This window comes from Vanacampus margaritifer, chromosome 14 (genome assembly GCF_051991255.1).
Source record: "Vanacampus margaritifer isolate UIUO_Vmar chromosome 14, RoL_Vmar_1.0, whole genome shotgun sequence".
Taxonomy (NCBI): Eukaryota; Metazoa; Chordata; class Actinopteri; order Syngnathiformes; family Syngnathidae; genus Vanacampus; species Vanacampus margaritifer.
The window spans coordinates 924,601-943,994 of record NC_135445.1 but is presented as its reverse complement, the minus strand read 5'-3'; the positions used below and the strand labels follow the sequence as shown (position 1 = coordinate 943,994).

General features: G+C 43.3%; 4 protein-coding genes across 8 annotated transcripts; 3 read left to right on the top strand and 1 right to left on the bottom strand.

The window, feature by feature from the left end:
* Window positions 1–68: 68 nt before the first annotated feature.
* acads (acyl-CoA dehydrogenase short chain) lies at window positions 69–14,488 on the bottom strand. Of its 4 annotated transcripts, none has more exons than XM_077586059.1 (10): window positions 14,386–14,488; window positions 4,351–4,511; window positions 4,143–4,292; window positions 3,923–4,034; window positions 3,706–3,857; window positions 3,461–3,631; window positions 2,418–2,555; window positions 2,086–2,181; window positions 1,959–2,015; window positions 69–955 (listed from the first exon to the last, which is right to left on the bottom strand). In XM_077586059.1, exons 1-10 carry the CDS (start codon window positions 14,471–14,473, stop codon window positions 803–805), a joined length of 1,278 nt encoding a protein of 425 aa, XP_077442185.1. In that variant the 5' UTR covers window positions 14,474–14,488; the 3' UTR covers window positions 69–802. The 4 variants fall into 4 exon arrangements, with proteins under 4 accessions (XP_077442185.1, XP_077442188.1, XP_077442187.1 ...); XM_077586062.1 differs by lacking the exon at window positions 14,386–14,488 and adding an exon at window positions 6,715–6,845; XM_077586061.1 differs by lacking the exon at window positions 14,386–14,488 and adding an exon at window positions 5,441–5,849.
* LOC144063970 (uncharacterized) lies at window positions 6,233–9,138 on the top strand. Its single transcript, XM_077586063.1, has 2 exons — window positions 6,233–6,621; window positions 7,154–9,138. Exons 1-2 carry the CDS (start codon window positions 6,546–6,548, stop codon window positions 8,557–8,559), a joined length of 1,482 nt encoding a protein of 493 aa, XP_077442189.1. The 5' UTR covers window positions 6,233–6,545; the 3' UTR covers window positions 8,560–9,138.
* LOC144063975 (uncharacterized) lies at window positions 10,512–14,024 on the top strand. The gene is made up of 2 exons (XM_077586073.1): window positions 10,512–10,901; window positions 11,837–14,024. The coding sequence occupies exons 1-2, from the start codon at window positions 10,820–10,822 to the stop codon at window positions 13,033–13,035; spliced, it is 1,281 nt and encodes a 426-aa protein (XP_077442199.1). The 5' UTR covers window positions 10,512–10,819; the 3' UTR covers window positions 13,036–14,024.
* Window positions 14,489–14,698: 210 nt separating the features above from the next.
* Window positions 14,699–18,091, top strand: dusp26 (dual specificity phosphatase 26). 2 transcript variants are annotated; one of them, XM_077586084.1, is made up of 4 exons: window positions 14,699–14,847; window positions 15,355–15,529; window positions 17,065–17,282; window positions 17,349–18,091. In XM_077586084.1, exons 1-4 carry the CDS (start codon window positions 14,805–14,807, stop codon window positions 17,564–17,566), a joined length of 654 nt encoding a protein of 217 aa, XP_077442210.1. In that variant the 5' UTR covers window positions 14,699–14,804; the 3' UTR covers window positions 17,567–18,091. The 2 variants fall into 2 exon arrangements, with proteins under 2 accessions (XP_077442210.1, XP_077442211.1); XM_077586085.1 differs by having other exon boundaries at window positions 14,700–14,909; window positions 17,349–18,090.
* The last annotated feature ends 1,303 nt before the right edge of the window (window positions 18,092–19,394 follow it).

The following is a 19,394-nucleotide window of genomic DNA, read 5'->3' as shown; positions in this document are numbered from 1 at the left end:
ACAGGACAAAAGAGCAGACGAGAGCAGGATGATGCAGTAGGAAAAAAAAAAAAAACCTCTGGCAGATGAACAGGACAAGACTTATTTTATTTTATTTTTTTTAAACTTTAGTCCAGGATTTTTCTTTTTTTTCTCTTCTCTCTTTTACGGACTATTGTCCCTGAAGGATTTTCTGCCGCTCAAACTTCCATCAGTCACAGCTGGTCATCCGGGCCCCGAAGTAGCAAAGCAGCCCCAGACCATCACACGACCACCAGCACCATGTTTGAATGTTGAGATCTACTTTTTGGCGAGATGCTTTTAAGTTTTCCCTCCTTCGGAAATCAAACCGTTTAAAGACTGCATTGATGTTTACTTTGTCTGATAATCGTAAACATTCAAAAACAAAGAGTGTAGGCGGTGTCTAATTTTGCTATTGAATTGCGAGGGTTCACAATCTAAATGTAATCCATCACTGTCAAAAAGACGGTCATTAGGAAAGTAGTAATTGGTACTTTCTTTTAAAGAAGCAACTTAGAAGCGTATGTTTCTATTTCATTTCATTTTGCATGTTGACAATCGGAATTGTGTTTGAGGCACACGTCACTTGTACAAGTGCTGAGGACGCCACCTGTTGGCCAAACACGAGCACAATCACGCTTGTGTCATTTCCCCCCCCAAAAATTTGGGAATGTGGTCGGGAAAAAGTCAAACTAAGGCAGCGTTTGCAAGGTGTTTGTTACTGGCACGTCCTCGTGTTTTATGTTGTTCACATTCCAGACACCGGATGGGATTTTAAAAGGGGGCGGGTGGGGGGGGGCATCTAGGCCGCGTAGTCCTTGAGTAGCTGTCCGGCGATGACCAATCTCTGGATCTCGCTGGTGCCCTCGTAGATCTCAGTGATGCGAGCATCGCGGTAGTGGCGCTCGGCGGGCATATCCGTCACGTAGCCCATCCCGCCCAGGATCTGGATGGCCTGATGGCCGGCACGTCAAAATCAAAAAGTTGAAATGATAACAATGAATGCAGTTGGGTCAAAAAGAACACAAATTTGGTCACACACATTTGTTAAATGAATTTGAATCAGATTTGTTTTTGACGCGATTTTCTGCCACTAGGTAGCATTAGTGTTTCATGTTGGACATTGGTGTCTTTTTTTTTTTCTTTTCTTATTTTCCAATTCAGAGCATTTGCTATTTGGAACACGAAGAAACTCATGGACTCCAGGCCATTTTCTTCACCAGTCCCTACAAATATTTATATATTTTTTAATCACATAATTGCTATATTGCTATGTAAAATAAAGCTAGAATGTTTTTACATCAGTTGTATTTATATTTTTAACACCGTATTTGATGCTTTTTAATGCCTTAATTTTATCTAAATCCATTTAAAGGCTAGTTCTATTCTATTTTCAATTTTGACATGGTCCCAAAAATGTATTTTTATGTTTTTCTTATAAAAAATTTTTTTTAAGCTATAGCATACAGAAGGCTTTGATGCAGCCTCTGACCTGAAGAGGTCGCTTAAAGCAATGGCAGTTGTTACAAAAGACGGCCAGCAGGCGGCAGCAGAGTATAAGAGAGCAGCCAGGGGCCACGTTGCAAAAAGGCTCTTTCAACAGATTTGTAAATAAAGATGAAACTTTTATATTCTGATGCTGATTGCTGCAAAACGGAAACAGATACGAACATTCTTTTTTTCCTGATAAAAGAAGAGACTCTAATATTTCTTTTGGAAGGTTCCATGTTTTTTATAGCAGTAGAACACAATATTCTGTGGGCTTTGCAAACTCATTCAAAATCCAGTAAAACAACTGGGAGCGAAGGGGGTTGCTTTGGTGAAAATGGCTGGGAGCGAATGAGTTAATGACCCACAGATAAAACACAAGCATTTTCCACGCAAAAAAATTGCTCTAAAAACTAAATGTTCAAAAAGTCGAAATGAAATGAAAGCCAACTATAATGAAAAATCCTCACCTGATGCGAGCAGAAGGTGGCGGCCTCGGAGGCGGACAGTTTGGCCATGGCGGCTTCCTGGAGACGAGACGGGTTTTATTGTGAAAGGGCCCCGGGGCAGGAAGTTATAGCGAGGGCTCGGGCGTACCTTGGTGAACGGCCTCGTGGCGTCGCGCTGGAGGGCCGCCTTCCACGTGAGCAGACGAGCGCTCTCGATGGCCAGCGCCATGTCGGCCAGCTTGAACTACGCCGCAAACAAAATCACGCTAAGCGGCGCTTCTCTGTTGGCGGCCATCTTGTTCATGTAACAAGCGCACATCAGTAAGGATGCGCTTTCAAAAGCCACTACGAAAACAATCTTTAAACTTCGGGGGGGGTCATCGTGACCAACTTAAATGAATCGATAAAATCCCAATCGACTTCCTGGTCACATGAGCGCCCCGCAAACAACAACAACAAACAGACACGAGCACGCGTTACCTGCACGGCTTGCAGTTTGCCGATGGATGCTCCGAAGGCGTGACGTTTGTGCGCGTAATCGGCGGCGCAGTCCAACGACGCCTGAGCGATGCCCAGCGCCTGAGCCGCGATGCCGATGCGTCCGCTGTCCAGCGTTTGCTGCCGGCCGCAAACGCAGATTGTGTCACGATTAAGCAACAAATAATCAATGATTAGATTCATCAACAACTATTTTGGACTAGTAGCTCCCATTTTTGCTCATATCTCAAGACCCCCAAAAAGAGCAAGCCACGGCTCATATCTAAAAAAAACAAAACAAAAAAAAAAACTCAGAAGTCAAGGCACTCGTATCTCGGGGCTTTGCTAGGTTCAGTTAGCATGTCTTTGGTGTTTTACATTATAGGTTAGCATTATGCTAGTGGACTTTTTTTTTTTTTTCCTTACTCATCAATTCTGCCTACAAAAATTCAATTTAAAAAAATATGACCATTTTTTGGGGGGGGGTGCACCGACAGTTGCGTCTCACTGACTTAGACTTTTGGCCAGTATTAGTTGCAGCCCCTCAACAGAATTGTAAAATGGGTTCGTGCCCCTAAATTCTGCCAAGCCAAGAATAACAAATGTTTAAAAATGGCAGCCATTTTCAGACCCTCTGTTACACTACCACGTGAATTTAAAAATATATATATTAACACATCCCTGGCATTATTGTGCCTCATGAATCCTGCCTAGCAACTAGTACTTCCTCAAATGTGTAACTATTTTTCATATGGACTTAGATTGAGTTTTCAGAAGTTGCCAGAGTACACCATGAACTCTGCCTAGCAACAAGTGATTTTGTTGGGTTAGTGAACTATAAATGTTGCCTAACAACAGGTAGATGCTTCAATGTGTGGATTTAATTGGACTTGTGAATTTGAATTCTGCCTAGCAACAAGTGACGACAGAAATGTGGTTTGTTGAGTCAACTTTAGGGCACTAATTATTGTGTCCCGGGCGGCGCAAACACTTTATGGCAACTTTTTGATGGAAAAGCAGCAAAGCCATGGTGGCGTTCTGGTTACCATGGCGATCTTGAATCCAGCGCCGCGGGGGCCCAGCATGTTGTCCAACGGGATTCTGCAGTCCTCCAGGATGATGTTGGCGGTGGACGACGCTTTGATGCCCAACTTGTCCTCCTTCTTGCCCAGCGACAGGCCCGGGTGGGGCATGGGCACCAGGAAGGCGCTGATGCCCTGCGAGGAGCAACGGACAAGGCTGGCGTTAGCGCCACGCCAACCGCCTCCCAAGACCAGCGCCGGCATCCTGCCTTGTGCTTGAGCTTCCTGTCAGTGGTGGCGAAGACAACGACGGCGGCGGCGTCCCAGCTGTTGGTGATCCACGCTTTGGTGCCGTTCAGGACCCAATGGTCGCCGTCCTGATGCGCCATCGTGGACGCGGCGCCCGCGTCGCTGCCGTTGTCTGAGAGGCGGGAAGTCAGAGCGTCGGGAGGCGGGCTCGCGCAGCCCGTTGGCGGCCGGCTTTACCTGGTTCGCTGAGGGCGAAGCAGCCAACCTGACGGCCGCCGGTGAAAGGCGTGATCCACTTCTGCTTCTGGTCCTCAGAACCAAACTTCAGGATCGGACCCAAGTAGAGAGACTGACACATATGAGATGACAGATGGGGCACGTGTGAGGCGGCCAGATTCAGCACGAGACGTGACGTCGTCATGACAACGTCTTGGCACCAACACGGGGAGCCTCTCACGTTGTTGACGGAGACGACCACGCCGGTGCTGGCGCAGCCGCGGCTGATTTCCTCCATTGCCACGCTGTACGCCAGGTAGTCCATGCCGGCTCCGCCCAGCTCCTCGGGGACCTCCATGGCCATCACGCCCATGGCGCCCAGCTCCAAGATCTAAACGGCACACATGAGCCGGCGTTGCCAAGGCGACCATGGCGGCTGGCGGGCATACCTGCTGCGCCGGGAACGTCCCCTCTTTGTCCAGCCGGGCGGCGATGGGCTTCAGTTCCCGGTCGGCAAAGTCCCGACACGTCCGCCGCAGCATGTCATGCGTTTCCGGAAGCTCGGCCAGCCGAGACAGGCCGCGGCAGCCGCGCACGCACACACCAACGGCTACAAAGGAAGTCAATGCCAATCAAAAGTTATTGGCCGATGGATCCATTTCATTTTTTTCAAGTTGCTTCCGTGGTGGAAAGCACTGACGTGCACTGCTTACACAAACAAACATGGCTGCTGACACAGAGAAACCAGGTTTTACAAAAGCGGTAAAAATGTTGGTTGTTCTTGCACTGGTAGTTTTCTTTGGCTTTCATTAATTAACCAATAAGCAAAATAGTTGTTTAATAATTTGGTAATCAATTATTTGTCGATTAACTGATAAATGTGACATCTCTAAAGCACTGTCATGACAATAAATATAATTTTTGTAATACTAAAAAAAACATGGTCAGCGTTGACAACTGGTTTTTATTACTCTCTTAGATCTTTTTTTTTTTTTTTTAATAAACTGGTGGCTGGCAGACCAAACGAGTGTACCTAATGTAGTGCCCATTGGCTCACCAACTAGCTGCATGCTAACTAGGTGAAAGGTCGAACATGGTCACCTTATCTCTGTCTGACACTTGAAATACTTATCACAAATATTCACGTTTGGTCTTATTTCATATACTTTACGTCACTTCCTCCATTATAAAACTAACAATAAAAGTAGGTCTGTTGAGCTTTTTAGCTGTAACGAGCCCAAAATGTGCTCACTTAACAGCAAAAACGCCACTGCACCAAATAAAGCAAGTGATGAACAAGTTAAGTAAGTTGCCGAGAGTGTTTTATTTATTTTTGTTTGACATAATTGCGCTTAACTGTGATTTGACTTGGCTTCGACGTGCTAAACTAGCGGCTAAACGCGAGCTTGGCTAAAGTTGTGAGCGAGCTAACGGACGCGGAAGCATTCACGCGCCGTTAGCACGTCGCTAGCACGCACACGCGGCTCGCTAACTGTTGTTTTCGTCACAGTGGTGAGATTTGGATGGTAAAATGCTCACCTTTGGTCGCTTTGCAGAGCAGCGCCGCCATGTTTACTTCTACGCTGTGCTGCGTTCAGGGAGCTTCGGAATCGAGAGATTACAAAACCCCAACAACTGGTTGGGTGAAGCCTTCACTGAATGTACGACGTGACTGAATGAAGTCGAATTACTTCGTATTTTTTTATGATCACTGTTCTAGATACAAGTTTTATTGGTACATTCTGAGCAGATTTTACGCCTTTACACTCTTGTTTCCATTCGGTAAAAGCTACCCTTGGGAACTTGAATGCAGCAAGTAGCCGACTTTTGACCCTGGAAGTGAAATCTCGTAAGTAAAAAAGAAGAAGGAAGAAAATAAGATCAAATAAAAAAGGGTCTTGATAGAATGGGTAGAGAACATGTCATAAATCGATGCACTTCAATATTCCCATCCCACGAAATAATTGGATTCAGAAACTCCTTTGTCTCATTTTTAGATCTTTTTCCCCCCCACAGAATTATTTTGTTTTGTTTTCTTTCCTTGTTTGTTTTAACTTTTGTACTCCATATTGTGCATATGCATATTGTGCATAGTATGTCGTGTCATGTATTTTCTGCTTCCCATTATTGCTGATTTTTTTTTTACGTGGCATACTAATGTATTACATTGTCATAACAGTGCACATTACAAAAAGTCAACACTTATTCATTTTTCACACAAAAAGGAAGTTATTTTCGTTCAACTAAGTTTGTTCGAGTTGTGGTTAATGTGTGTATGTGTGTGTGCTTTTTTTTTTTGGGGGGGGGGGGGGGGGGGGCTACATTGTCCGCTGCAGTTGTTCCATGCACTGCACGCGCTTGCTAGGTTAGCTTAGCACTTCATGGAACTTTTGTTAAAACGAATCCTCGACGCTGGACAACCATCGCCACTTTAGCAAGCAATAAGTCATTCGTTAAGTCTTCTTGTCCGCTCGGTACAAGTTGGAGCTTCTCGCCTTACTTGATCTTAGGTTATTTGATGTTAGCTTGGTTTAGCTTATCTTAGCTTAGATCAGTATAGCTTGGTTTGGCTAGCTAGCCGCTAACAAAGAGACGCGTTTGTGATCGCTTAGCAGCGATCAAGTCTTGTGATTGTCGTGTGAAAATGTGTACTAAAGCGACGGCCAAGTGCCAGGAAGAACTTTGTGCAGCAAAAGACGAGAAACCACCACTCATCGCAGGTTTGTTCACTCCAACTGTCTCTTACTTGTTTACCAAATGTTACTGTTATTTCAGACTTCAATTCACGTCAAATATGACAGTTGCATATTTACCACCAGGAGGGCAACTTGAAGTGCAAGACACTCGATAAAGGCTGTTTGCGCATCTCGAGATTGTAGAATACGATTCACCTCCTAATCCCAAAGCGACACCAACAACAACAACAACAAAATTCGAGTGTCAAGATATCATTTCTGGGTAATTTGGGGTTTCTGTATCCAAACATGACAGCCGTTTCTTTGAATTAGCTCTAATGTTTGAAACATTTTTTGGGTAGTGTTTTTTTGCTTACGTCACCAGTTTTTGCATTTGTTGCCTGTGGGAGCCATTTTGTAAAATTTGCAATTGTGCAAGTAGAACAGTGCTTCTCTATTTGTTGCTACTTTTCCAATATCATGCAGTCCTACTTCAATATATACAAAATATGCAACATCTGAGTCACAACGTGACACGCATTATTATTATTATGATTTGTCTTTATGTGTCCTGCAGACGTCAGTGAGAAGTGTCCTGGTCCTGGCCAGCAGGAGGCGCTGCCCCTTCCTGTTAAGGAAGAGCAGGAGTCTGCTCAGGTGAAAGAAGAGGAGAAATCTCCTCACATAAAGGAGGAAGAGCAAGAGGAGGACATCACCAAGTCTCCATTCGCTGGTGTCCCTCTCAAGAGTGAAGATGAAGGTCCGAGTGAGGCCTGCGGACGGGCGCAGCCTTCGAGCAGCGGCAGCCGCTCAAGCCTGACCGCGACAACAGAAGGTGACGGACCATCTCCAGCAGACGGACTCTTGGCGCCGCTATCAGACAGTGACGGTGCGATGTCACATAATGATGACGATGAAGAAGAAAAGTCTGAAGGTCATAGGACACGTCACACCGACGGCAAACGCCGGAAATGTTCTCAGTCTGGGAAAACTGTCGGTTCCAAGTCTCGTTTGAAAAAGCGTCTGACGGTGCTCACCGGCGACAAACCGTACGCGTGCTCAGTTTGTGGTAAACGCTACTCGCAGAAGGCCGTCTTAAAAATACACACAAGAACGCACACTGGCGAGAAACCTTTTGCATGCTCGGTTTGTGGCAAACGCTACTCGCAGAAGGCCGTCTTAAAGATGCACGCAAGAACGCACACCGGAGAGAAACCTTACGCATGTTCAGTTTGTGGGAAAAGATTTTGCGTGAAGGGAAACTTAACAATGCACACAAGAACACACACCGGAGAGAAACCTTATTCATGCACATTTTGTGGTAAATTGTTCTCTCAGAGGGCAGTCTTAAAAATACACACACGAACACACACCGGAGAGAAACCTTTCGCTTGTGCAATTTGCGGTAAAGCATTTGCTCAGAAGGGAAACTTAACGATGCACACCAGATCGCACACCGGAGAGAAACTTTTTGATTGCCCAATTTGCGGTAAAAGATTCTATGCAAAGGGAAAATTGGACATACACGCCAGAACCCACATCGGATCTTTTGTCTGCTCGTATTGTGGTCAACCATTCTCCGGCGAGGACGATTTAAAACGCCATATGAGGACACACACTTGTTGGACGCCTTATTTATGTACAGTTTGTGGTAAAAGTTTCACTACAAGCAAATATTTGAAAGACCACTCAGTGACACACACTGGCGAGAAACTTTACACATGCACAATTTGTTGTAAAAGTTTTGTCAACAAAGGAAATTTGCAAATGCATGCAATTTGTCACACTGGGGAGAGACCTTTTACCTGCTTGGTTTGTGGGCGGAAATTTGCTCGAAAATGCAATTTGGAAAACCACACAAAAACGCACACTGGTAGGAAATCTTACGCATGCTCCATTTGTGGTAACACTTTCTTTAATAAGGGACATTTGACAGTGCACACCAAAATACACACCGGCGAGAGACCTTTTGCCTCCTCGTAAATGTCACCTTTGACCTCTCATCTGAGCGGGCTTCATCCGTTTCTTTACACGGGACTTTGGGCTGGAGCTTCAATATGAGGGATGTCGCGATTCACTCAAGCCTGATTCGATTTGAACATCTACATTTGGTCCTTGTTACAAACATGAACTTTTTGTAACTATATATTTTTTTAAATGAACTCATAATCGTGACTGTTTAACTACATTCTTGTCTTGTTATCAGTGTTTTGATGTTAAGGTTAATATTTTGCCCTCGCAACATGTTCTCAGCTTTGTGCAGCGAAACTGATAGTATGAAGAATGAAGCTCTAAAAGCTTTGTTAAGGTTTAGTGTTGATTCTTTTACTATTTTCCTTGTCTGGAAGGTTTGTCCTAAAACTTATTTAATCTTCTAAAATGTATTGAAATGCATATATCTATATAATGTATATGTTTTTATGAATTCTGATTTTAAATTGTGTAAAGGAGGCTAACTTGGATATTGTGCTTTTTTCTTTCCTTTGTTATGTTTTTATTGCTGTGCTTGTTTGAGACGAATCAAATCAAAATGAAATAAAGACTAGATGTCTGTTCAACAAATGCAACGTGGCCCTCTACTGGACTACTAAAACACTACATCAGCGACGCGTATTTCACCGCGGGTGTAATTAATCTGATACAGCGGCCAGACGATAAATTTTCTCGTTAAGTAAACGAGGAGCCACTTATTAAACTTGAAACATTAAAGTGGTTTCTTACAAAGATCTACAAACGTTTTTACTGTCGTCTACAAAGACCAGCCAAAGAATACCGGATATCCGCAAAACGTGTCCGTTCGCCTAAAGTGTCCGGCTAGAAACGATTAAAAACTGCGCAAAGCAACGACTAACAGTTAACATGGCTTGCAGTTAACGATGCTTTTATTTTTAACATCGATGCATATTTTAAGCAGTTTACTTATCGATTTTTGATGCATCGTTACTCTGAGAATTAAGTCATTTGGCTCAATGAGGCAATGAGCTTTCGGCACACATGCGTCCATCCTATATATAAATAACAAAACAATTTGGCCGACTGAAGCTAATAAACACTCAACCAAAGCAAAGCATTTTGAAAAAAAATAAAAACGAACAAATGCAACCTAAAAACTCATTAAGATGAACTTAATTTACAGAACAAAACAAAAACCTTGAATGAAAAATACCCCAAATTATTGTACATGATAAAAATACAGTGAAAATGAAGTGCTTCAGGTTCAGGCACATACGCTAATTTTCAAATTGTCCCGCTTCAAACAATACTTTACCATCAAATTGATGATGAATGAATTAGCGACAACTTTCTTTATGCGTTTAACTTGTGCATATACGCTACCCAAAGTTTATTATGCTTCCTTTAAATCCAAAATTATTAGTACAATTTACTCATAAAGGCAGAATATGTTAAACCGACTAGACATAGTTAAGTTTGTAGTATTTTTTCTAAAACTGAGTTTTGGTTACTTAATCTATTAAATATAAGTTTGGGTTCCTGAGAAAAATAAATACATGATAGGTTAAAAAAAAAAAAAAAAGAAGAAGTATGAATACAAGAAAAAGTCGATACAAAAATATAAAATAAAAGCTTCGAAAAAATAAATACAAGAAATTAAAAATATATAAGTTAAAAAAAAATATTCCCCCAAACTAATTTTGACATTCAAAAAAGAACAAAACACCGCGTTTTTTATTCAACGACTGTCCGCTGGCCTTCAAATCTGGCAGGGCGCTATCTTGTGGGCGTATTTGGTATTGCTCTTTAACTAAAGACGAATGTCAAGTACCGGCATTGTTCTTCATTCATGTCGTGTGACGTGTAATGGATTATACAGACCACACCCAGTGAAACCTTAGTTATTTGTTGTATTATTAATAACGTTTGAAGCTTAATAAACGAGTTGTGTTTTACACTTCAAGGCCACCGTAGCATCGCGCTTGGTGACGTTTGTCTATGCGGACTTGCCGTACATTCATTGTCCGTCGCAGATATTTACTTGCAGTCGTGCACGTTTTTGTTTTTCCTTCACTACAGGCACTTCGGCGAACCTTGGTGAAATTCATTTGCTCAGTTTGAACTCCTTGAACGCACCGAAGCCTCGACGCAACTTTAGCAAGCGAAGACGTCGTCAGTTCAGTCCTGTGTCCGCTTAACGTGCACGTCGGCGCTCCTCGGCTTAGCTTAGCTGGCTAGCCGCTAACAAAGAGTCGACTTGGCGACCGCTCAGCAGAGATCAAGTGTGAAAATGTGGGCAAGCACGACAGCAGCATACGAGGAGGAACTTTGCGGAGCAAAAGACCACAGCGAGGAGCCACCACGCACCGCAAGTTTGTTCGCTTGTTTACCAAATGATTCTCGTTTTCATGCTGATTTATTACTTCTTTTTTTATTTAAGTAAAGATGAGAAATCCAAGTCATCCTGGGTTGGGTCACCCAGGAACAAAAACGATCTCTATTTCTCTACACGTCATGAGAAAGTTTCATATTTTCGTCACTCGTTTGAATCAATGACTCCCATTTCCGACGAAGACTCATTCCACATGCCGTGTATATTGTATTTGTACTCTTCAAAATGTTTTTAGGGTGATTTCGTCTCATGTTTATATCACTTTAAACAGCTTGAGATTCTGCCTTGTCATTTGTTTTTATTCATTTGATGTACAGAACTTAGTTATTGCTACGGCGATTCATAAAATGTGATGTAAATAAAGTTGAGTTGAATTTGTTTTTGTCCGCATGAAACTAATGCAGTCCTTCGATCTGGCCAGTAAACATCATTAGCCTTATGACCTTTTAATTGTAATCAGTTAATAACCTTAACCCCGTGGGACCCGTAGATGATTGCAGTGGACATGACACATTTGCTGTCTAAACTAATAAAACGCATCATTTGGATGATGTCAACACTTCGGATCCACGATTGCATCCGAGCAAAACCAATCACAAGTTAATTGACATGATGTTCATGTTAAAAATGTTACATAGAAGCTCGGTAAGTTGACAACACGTTTCAGCCATATGATCCTGGCGTACACTATAACAAATAAAAACACGAGATAACCTCAAAAAAGAAAATCCATGCTGTTATGTGGGAAAAGAGTCCAAATCAGCAAAAAAAAAAAAAGGCCATCAGAAAAAAATGCAGGTCTGAAGGGGTTCAATTACAACAAACCTGATGTGTAAACAATAATAAGTGACAGTAAATTTGCAACATGTGAATGGACATGACCAAATCACGTTTTTGTCTTCTTTTGTTTTCAAGACGTCAGTGACGATCTCGGTCCTGGTCTTTGGCAGACGTTTCTTCTTGTCAAAGAGGAAGTGGCGGAAGAAGATTTCGCCTGCAATGATGAGGAAGAGGAGCCCGAACACCCTCCATTCGGAGAGTACAAAGAAGAGCTGCCACGCGTTAAAGAGGAAGAGCAGGAGGAAATCATTGCCGTTCCGTTGACTGCTCATGTCCTTCTGAAGAGCGAAGATGAAGGTCCAAGTGAGGCGGGCGGATGGGCGGAGCCTCCGAGCAGCAGCAGCAGCTTAAGTCAGCGCGCAACAGCAGAAAGGCCAGCAGCGGACGGACTCATAGCGCCGCTCTCAGACAGTGACGACGTCACCTCAGGCTCTCCTTGCATGGATGAGGATGAGGATGATGACGACGAGTCTGAAGGTGATATGAGATGTCTCAGTGAGGACAAACGCTGGAAATGTTCTCAGTGTGGGAAAACTTTTGGCTACAAGTCCGGCTTGAAAAGGCACCTGAAGTTACACACGGGAGAGAAACCTTTCACCTGCTCAGTTTGCTGTCAAACATTTTCTCAGAAGGGAAACTTAACAAAACACGCGAGAACGCACAGCGGGGAGAAACCTTACGCTTGCTCAGATTGTGAAAAAAGCTTCCATACCAAGGACAACTTAACCAAACACACCAGAACACACACGGGCGAGAAACCTTTCGCCTGCTCAGTTTGTGGTAAGCGCTTCACGCAGAAGGGAGAGTTAACGATTCACAGCAGAACACACACAGGCGAGAAACCCTTTGCCTGCTCGCTGTGCGGTAAAAGATTCTCTCAGAATGCACATTTCAACAGACACATCAGAACGCATGCTAACGAGAAACCTTTTGCTTGCTCACTTTGTGGTCAAAGATTCTCTCAGAAGGGAAACCTAGCAAAACACACAAGAGCGCACACTGGGGAGAAACCCTTTGCTTGCTTAAGTTGTGAAAAAAGGTTCTTAACCAAGGAAAACTTAACCAGACACACCAGAACACACACGGGCGAGAAACCTTTCGCCTGCTCAGCTTGTGGTAAGCGATTCTCTCAGAAGGGAGACTTAACGGTTCACATGAGAACACACACGGGCGAGAAACCTTTTGGCTGCTCGGTGTGCGGCAAAAGATTCTCTCAGAACGGACATTTCAAGAAACACACAAGAACACACGCTAGCGAGAAACCTTTTGCCTGATCGCTTTGCGGCAAAAGAGCGAACATCAGTCAAGGTTTCCAATCTCATCTCAAGCAGTAATTGATGACCAAAAACCCAAGTAGATCACACGCAACCATTTTTTTTTTACCCGGCTATCACGTTCTCAGTTGCCTTACCGAGATAAATATAGGTTCAAAGTGGCATCACTTTTCAAGCGAGTGATTTATGACAAGGGGTACAAAAAAAAAATCAAAAGTTGTGTTAATTTGTGGAATCATTTTGTCACTGGCCTGAAAAGATGCGAGTCACTTGCTGAGTTAAAAAAAAAATGTTTAAAAGCAAAGTTCAAGGAAATGACTTAAATTAGACGTGAGCTGGTAAAATTGCAGAAATGTTGTAAATGTTTTCGATGTATCAGAATGAGTGTCATGAAAAATGTATATGTGAGTATGAAAATATGATTCATAAATGTATTATGGTGTATGCTTATGAATTTCATGTACATATGCTGCTGGCCAGGGCTGGACTGGCACACAAAAAAAAACATCGGCCTTTTGACTTAGGCCCACCAATCTGACTCCTCCCTAACATGTAGTCCTGCCACTGATGTTTATTGATGATGTTTCAGTTTGCGATCTCTATCCAAACTGAATTGCCAAACTAGTCCCTCTAAATTGTGGGCCAGTCTGTCGGGGTAAAACGTAGGAAAATAATAATCGGCCCCCAAAGCAAGCCGGCCCACCGGGCATCTGTCCTGAATGCCAGATGGCCAGTCCAGCCCTGCACATGTTAACGTGCAGTTTTATACACAAGCAGGTTTATACATTTTTTTTCTTTCATTGAAACATATTCAACTATTATTGTATCAATAATGAAACAAGTCGAAACATACAAAGAATACGTTTTCAACTTCTTCCTACTTCCTTTTCAACATGTAAACTGTGACTAATGACTGTATAAGGTTTTTCTTTTAATTTTGATTTTTCTGCTACTTGTTTATATGCTCAATAAACAAACTTTTCTATCAAGGAAGGATGACGGCAATGTCGATACCCATATTAGGAATGAGGAAGCTTCAGATTTATAATGGGACTCTCCCAAAGGGCAACTGGCAACCTGCGGGCCAACCAAACTTAAGCCCATGACTTCGTCTTTGTCTCGCTTATCTCTTCCCTTCTATTTCTTTGGGGAGGCAAAGACACAGAAAAACCCCTCTAGGAAACGCACTATCTCTATCCAATCCTCTACGTCGTTACCTCGAACCCCCAAAGCTGCGTGCTGGTTGTGACGTAACGGGCGCGACCGTTTACCAAAACACACAATCGTGCCAATTTCTGCCAAAGTTTAAAACATTCAATACAACTACTATCATTACTATGGCATACTTACATTTACGTGTCTCCTGCGATTTCTTATTTCCTGGTGTCGCAATTACTTCCGCCATTGCTTCCCGCGCGTTGCCGAGGGGGCGTGACATTTTACGGAGAATTGGGAAACTCCTTTGTCTTGTTTTTAGTTTTGCCGTATTTATTTTTTTGCTTTGAAATTTATATATATATAAATATTGTTGGACTTTTTGTAATTCTTCGTTTGATCTTTGCTGGTTTTTGATCGGATTAGATCGTTTTTTGCTCAGTTCCCCTGACTGTACAGCAGGTGGCGGCAGAGCGCAGCAGCGGCCGATGACGTCACCTGCCGTCATTCCAGGCTCGTGATGCTGAAGATCGAAGACCGGAAGCCATGTTGTGATGTCGGGAGGATTTTATTGACCACAACCAGATGAAGATGAAGATGATGACGAACATAAGATGGCGGCCATGAGGATTTGCTCGTCTGGCTTCCGCTCTGCAGGTGCGAATCCGTTCGAGTGAGCCAACAAAGCGACGTCAACGAAAAGCAACAATCACATGCAGGTGACGCACGCGCACGAGTGACGAACTCACGCACAAATGCGAAGGCGCACACACATCGACACGCACGTGCACAGGCAGCGGACGCGCACACGCTCACTTATTGTTGGGTTAATGAAATCAATGCGTTTTGTTTCAATGTCGTGGGCGGGGCAAGACCCAGCAGACGGTCTCATCATTTTCTCACGTTTGAATCCGATATTGGGTGAAAGTGACCCAACATTCGGACCCAACATTGTCGAGCCAGCAGTTGGATTACGATGATTCTCACCTGGCATCTTTAAGGGTGTGAAGATTAGGGTTTCGAAATTGGGTTTTAAGCTACGGTTAGGATTTCAAAATGGGGTTAGGGTTCACACACACTGATGCACACTTCTTATAGGTACATAAACACACGCACACACACTCAGGTGTAGGCGTGACAGGTTTTGCGTGTGCGTGTGCGCAGGCGTGATGGCCTTCATGTGCGGCTTCTCGCGCTCGCGCAGCGGCTCGCGCTCACCTGCCGGCCGAGATTCCCGCCAGCCCGTCAGCGTGTCGGAGCTGGAGCGACTTCTGAGCAGCGGCAAGACGGCCTGCAACCACGCCGACCAAGTCTGGCCCGGACTCTACATCGGAGACCAGTCAGTTGGCGCACGCGCACGCGCGCGCCCACGCGCGGGCTGATTTTTCTGTCCACTTTCACTGGATGCTGAAAATGTGCATTTTTAACATCGCTCGGAAAAGATAGCAGGAAAAAAAGACTTAAGTCGGATTTGTCGAGAAATGTTGTTTTCAAGAAAAATGGAAACCAATTAAATACAAATAAAATAGATATTTTTCCTTCATATCAAAGAAATGAATTTTATGCCTAAGAAATAAAAAAATATATAATAATTTTATTGGAGAGAAAAAAACTTTTGTATTGCAAATTGATTGATTTTAAAATGCCCGTGATTCACCGATATATACCAAAAATAATTATTAGTTAAACTATATAGTTATGGACAAATAATTGACTGATATTAATTTTGTTAGCTAGTGAAGATGAAATGATATGAAATAGATTGAAACCATTTTCTGCTGCTTGCGGTGAACACGCCTTGGCCACTAGGGGGCAGTGCAAGGCAAGGCAGCTTGATTTCTACAGCAAAGTACTTCACTTCATAATTGAAAACACAACATTGAAAAATTCAACAACTAAAGCTTTTTAGGAACAAAGTAAAGAAAATATAGTACAATAATAATATAAAATAATAATGATAAAATATTTGTAAAAAATCAGCTTACTAAAACTGCACCTTGTCTTATATTAGTTGTTCTTCGCAGAGGATAAAGAAAATATTCCTGTGACTATCGTTTGATTGCCTGTCCTCATTTCTATTATTTATTTATTTTTGCCTTGGCAAGTCATGGGAAAAAGTTATAATAGTGACAAAAATATTTGTTCTTGATTTTAGGGGAGGTTTATTTGGCAACATTTTTGACTTTGACGCTTTCTTCAACACTTTGCCTTTTGCTGAAAAAACACAATTTGAATCTCATTTTTAAAAAAGAAAAAGAAAAAAAATAGCTTTCCTTTGTTTTATATTGTTGAGAGGAAAACAGGTTTAAAGTCCAAATTTTTTTTTCCAATAATGTTGAATGCGCCGCCTTGAGCCTGAAGGCCACATTTTGACTAACATTGCAAATTTAAATTTGTGAGGGTGCAAAATATGGAAATATGGAATTGCCAATGTGGAGTAAACATTTTTTGAAAAAACATGATATACATTTAAACAAGTTTGAACGTACAACAGTTTTTGCCATTATGCGACTTGCACATTATGAGAAAAACTGCTAATATTTGATCATTTAGCCTGAGAGAGAGAAATAGTATCCCGCTTTCATATTTGGGCGTAGGGGGCGGGACCGGAAGTCTGGCGTCATAGGAAATGTGCCCAGATTTGTGTAGAGGGGGCGGGACCGGAAGTTTAGAGGGCAGCACTTAGACCGGAGGTTAGGGGGCGGGGCTTAGACCGGAGGTTATGGGGCAGGCCAGGAAGTGACGTCACACCCGTCTAAAAGTTTGACAAAAGCGGGATACTATTACTCTCGAGCCTGCAAGTAGGTTCAAAGGTCACATAAAATGTCTGCATTGCGTTGATGAAAAGCGCGAATGTGTCGTGCGTGTGTCCAGAAACATGGCGTCGGACCGTCGCGAGCTGGCGCGCGTGGGAATCACGCACATCGTCAACTGCGCGCAGAGCAGAAGTCGCGGCAGCAGCAGCGGCGACTGCTACGCCGGCATGAACGTGACGTATTTGGGCATCGAGGCGCACGACTCGCCCGCCTTCGACATGAGCAAAAACTTTTATCCTGCCGCCGACTTCATACACAAAGCGCTCACCGGAGGAGGTGCGTCCGTCCACGCCTTTTGAGTGCGTTTGTGTTGTGTGTTCATGCGTGTCGTGTGTCGTACAGGCAAAGTTCTGGTGCACTGCGCGGTTGGCCTGAGCCGCTCGGCCACGCTGGTTCTGGCCTACCTGATGATTCGGCAAAACTTAACCCTGGTGGAGGCCATCAAGACAGTCAAGGACCACCGCGGGGTCACGCCCAACCGAGGATTCCTGCGCCAGCTCAACGGCCTGGACGGCATCCTGCGCGAGAGTCGCCGCGCGGCCGCCGCACACACCAGCTAATGCTAGCGGCTAACAAGCTAACGTCACGACGTGCGCAAACTTGACCGAAAGTGAAATCAGCTAAGAACTGCCTGGATGATGACAGGCGGGCGGCCAAGCCCTCAGTCATGTTAGCGCTAACTGCTAATGCTAAGGAAAAACAACAAGCCTGAGCTAATGCTCGACTCTTCAATCAGCTTGACAACAACAACAAAATCACAATTACCTCCGGCATTGTGTTGATAAAACCTTTTTTTTCGTGTGATATTTTGTGTCAACACAGACGCTAATTAGCTTAGCCAAAATGCCAACAAAACCGTTGGATTTGTAAAATCTGTGTTGATAGAGTCAAGTGCTCATTTGAGTTTTTCTTCTCAATTTTCTAAAGAAAACACGTCACAAATATGTAAACATGAACAAGAAAATGAAGCTTCATGAAGCACTTGCAAAATTTTGTGACTCCTCTAGATCAGGGGTGCTCAAATTGGGTCCTCGAGAGCCGCTACCCAGCTTGTTTTCCACGTTTCCCTCCTGCAGCACAGCTGAATCTTATGATCAGCTTATCAGCCAGCTTTGCAGAAGCCTGATAACGATCCTGATCATGAATCAGGTGTGTTAGTGGAGAGAAACATAGAAAACAGGCTGGATAGGGGCTCTCGAGGACCCAACTTGAGCACCCCTGCTCTAGATGGTGCGTTTGGTTTAAAAATAAAGGCTAGTGGAATGGAAATTTTCCATCTAGAGTCAAAAAACATCAGAAGTGCTTCATGAAGCTTCATTTGTCCATCACTGCTAACGGCTAACGTGCCCACTGGTTATAGCGCAACATCAAAACGTACCAGATGAATGAAATCAGCTACCAACTGCCTGGAAGAAAAAGACAGACGGCGAAATGCTCAGTGAGCTTAGTGCTAACGCTAGCGGAAAACTACGAGTTAGCGCTAACGCTATTGAATAAGCTCGACAAAAAAATAGCTACAGGATTGCGTTATCACATTAGCTCCAGCATCGTGTTTATTTTATTTTTTTAACTATGTATTTGTAGCACCAAAGCTAATTAGCTTAGCCATCATGTAAGCAAAGAGCCGAATTTGTATAATCAGCGTCAAATAGCGCCAAAATTCTCATTTGAAGGTTTTTCTTCACCAAAAGACTCACAAGGTCCCGTTTGGCGCCGACGTGACGTGAACTTGAACTCCAACGTAGCGTCGCGCGAGCTGAACCGCTAAAACACATTTTCTATGGCGAGCACGTCACAAATATGAAAAAGCATTTGATGGGGAATGCTAACTGTTAGCTTAGCGAGAACCCACCAAGTGTTTTTAAGAGGAAAGATAATAAAGCTAATGTTGGGGATATACTTTTTCATATTGTTGGATCTCAATTATTATGGATTTTTTTCTATATTGTTTTGAAACTGCCAGTTTTAAAGCGTCTGTACTGAAATGGAAAAGAAATTCCATTTATTGTGATCAAGTCTGTTAGCGTGTTAGCTCATTAGCCTCCTAAGTTTCAAGTGCAGATATTGATGTTTGTGTTAGCTGGCCACTCGGGGACCAACGTGACTTTTCAACTGCTTTTTGTTCACATGAGTAAAATATTTGTCAAATGAAAATGTTGAATGTTGTGCTCCATGACGTGAACATTTTGTCGCGCTCATCTTGAACTGTCGACGCCAAACGTGTTGTGTTGCTTCCGTGCTGTGATTGGCTGTCACTCTCAATTGGATTGACTTTGTTTTTTTCTGTATGAAAAGCATAATTGTTTTTTCAAATCATTTTTGATGCCTTACCGTTTAGGTTTTAGACTTTTCTTTTGTAAGTTTTTATAGTGAACAATTTTTATTTAA

Excerpts from the sequence above, each read along its gene's own strand:
- acads (XM_077586059.1), bottom strand. The coding sequence starts at position 14,473 with ATGTCACGCCCCCTCGGCAACGCGCGGGAAGCAATGGCGGAAGTAATT. Across the intron at positions 4,512-14,385 it reads ATCGCAGGAGACACGTAAAT|CCGTTGGTGTGTGCGTGCGC; the intron begins GTAAGTATGCCA and ends CTTCCTTTGTAG. Across the intron at positions 3,858-3,922 it reads CTTCGCCCTCAGCGAACCAG|ACAACGGCAGCGACGCGGGC; the intron begins GTAAAGCCGGCC and ends CCCGCCTCTCAG.
- dusp26 (XM_077586084.1), top strand. The coding sequence starts at position 14,805 with ATGGCGGCCATGAGGATTTGCTCGTCTGGCTTCCGCTCTGCAG. Across the intron at positions 14,848-15,354 it reads GTCTGGCTTCCGCTCTGCAG|GCGTGATGGCCTTCATGTGC; the intron begins GTGCGAATCCGT and ends GCGTGTGCGCAG. Across the intron at positions 15,530-17,064 it reads GGACTCTACATCGGAGACCA|AAACATGGCGTCGGACCGTC; the intron begins GTCAGTTGGCGC and ends GCGTGTGTCCAG.
- LOC144063970 (XM_077586063.1), top strand. The coding sequence starts at position 6,546 with ATGTGTACTAAAGCGACGGCCAAGTGCCAGGAAGAACTTTGTGCAGCA. Across the intron at positions 6,622-7,153 it reads GAAACCACCACTCATCGCAG|ACGTCAGTGAGAAGTGTCCT; the intron begins GTTTGTTCACTC and ends TGTGTCCTGCAG.
- LOC144063975 (XM_077586073.1), top strand. The coding sequence starts at position 10,820 with ATGTGGGCAAGCACGACAGCAGCATACGAGGAGGAACTTTGCGGAGCA. Across the intron at positions 10,902-11,836 it reads GGAGCCACCACGCACCGCAA|ACGTCAGTGACGATCTCGGT; the intron begins GTTTGTTCGCTT and ends TTTGTTTTCAAG.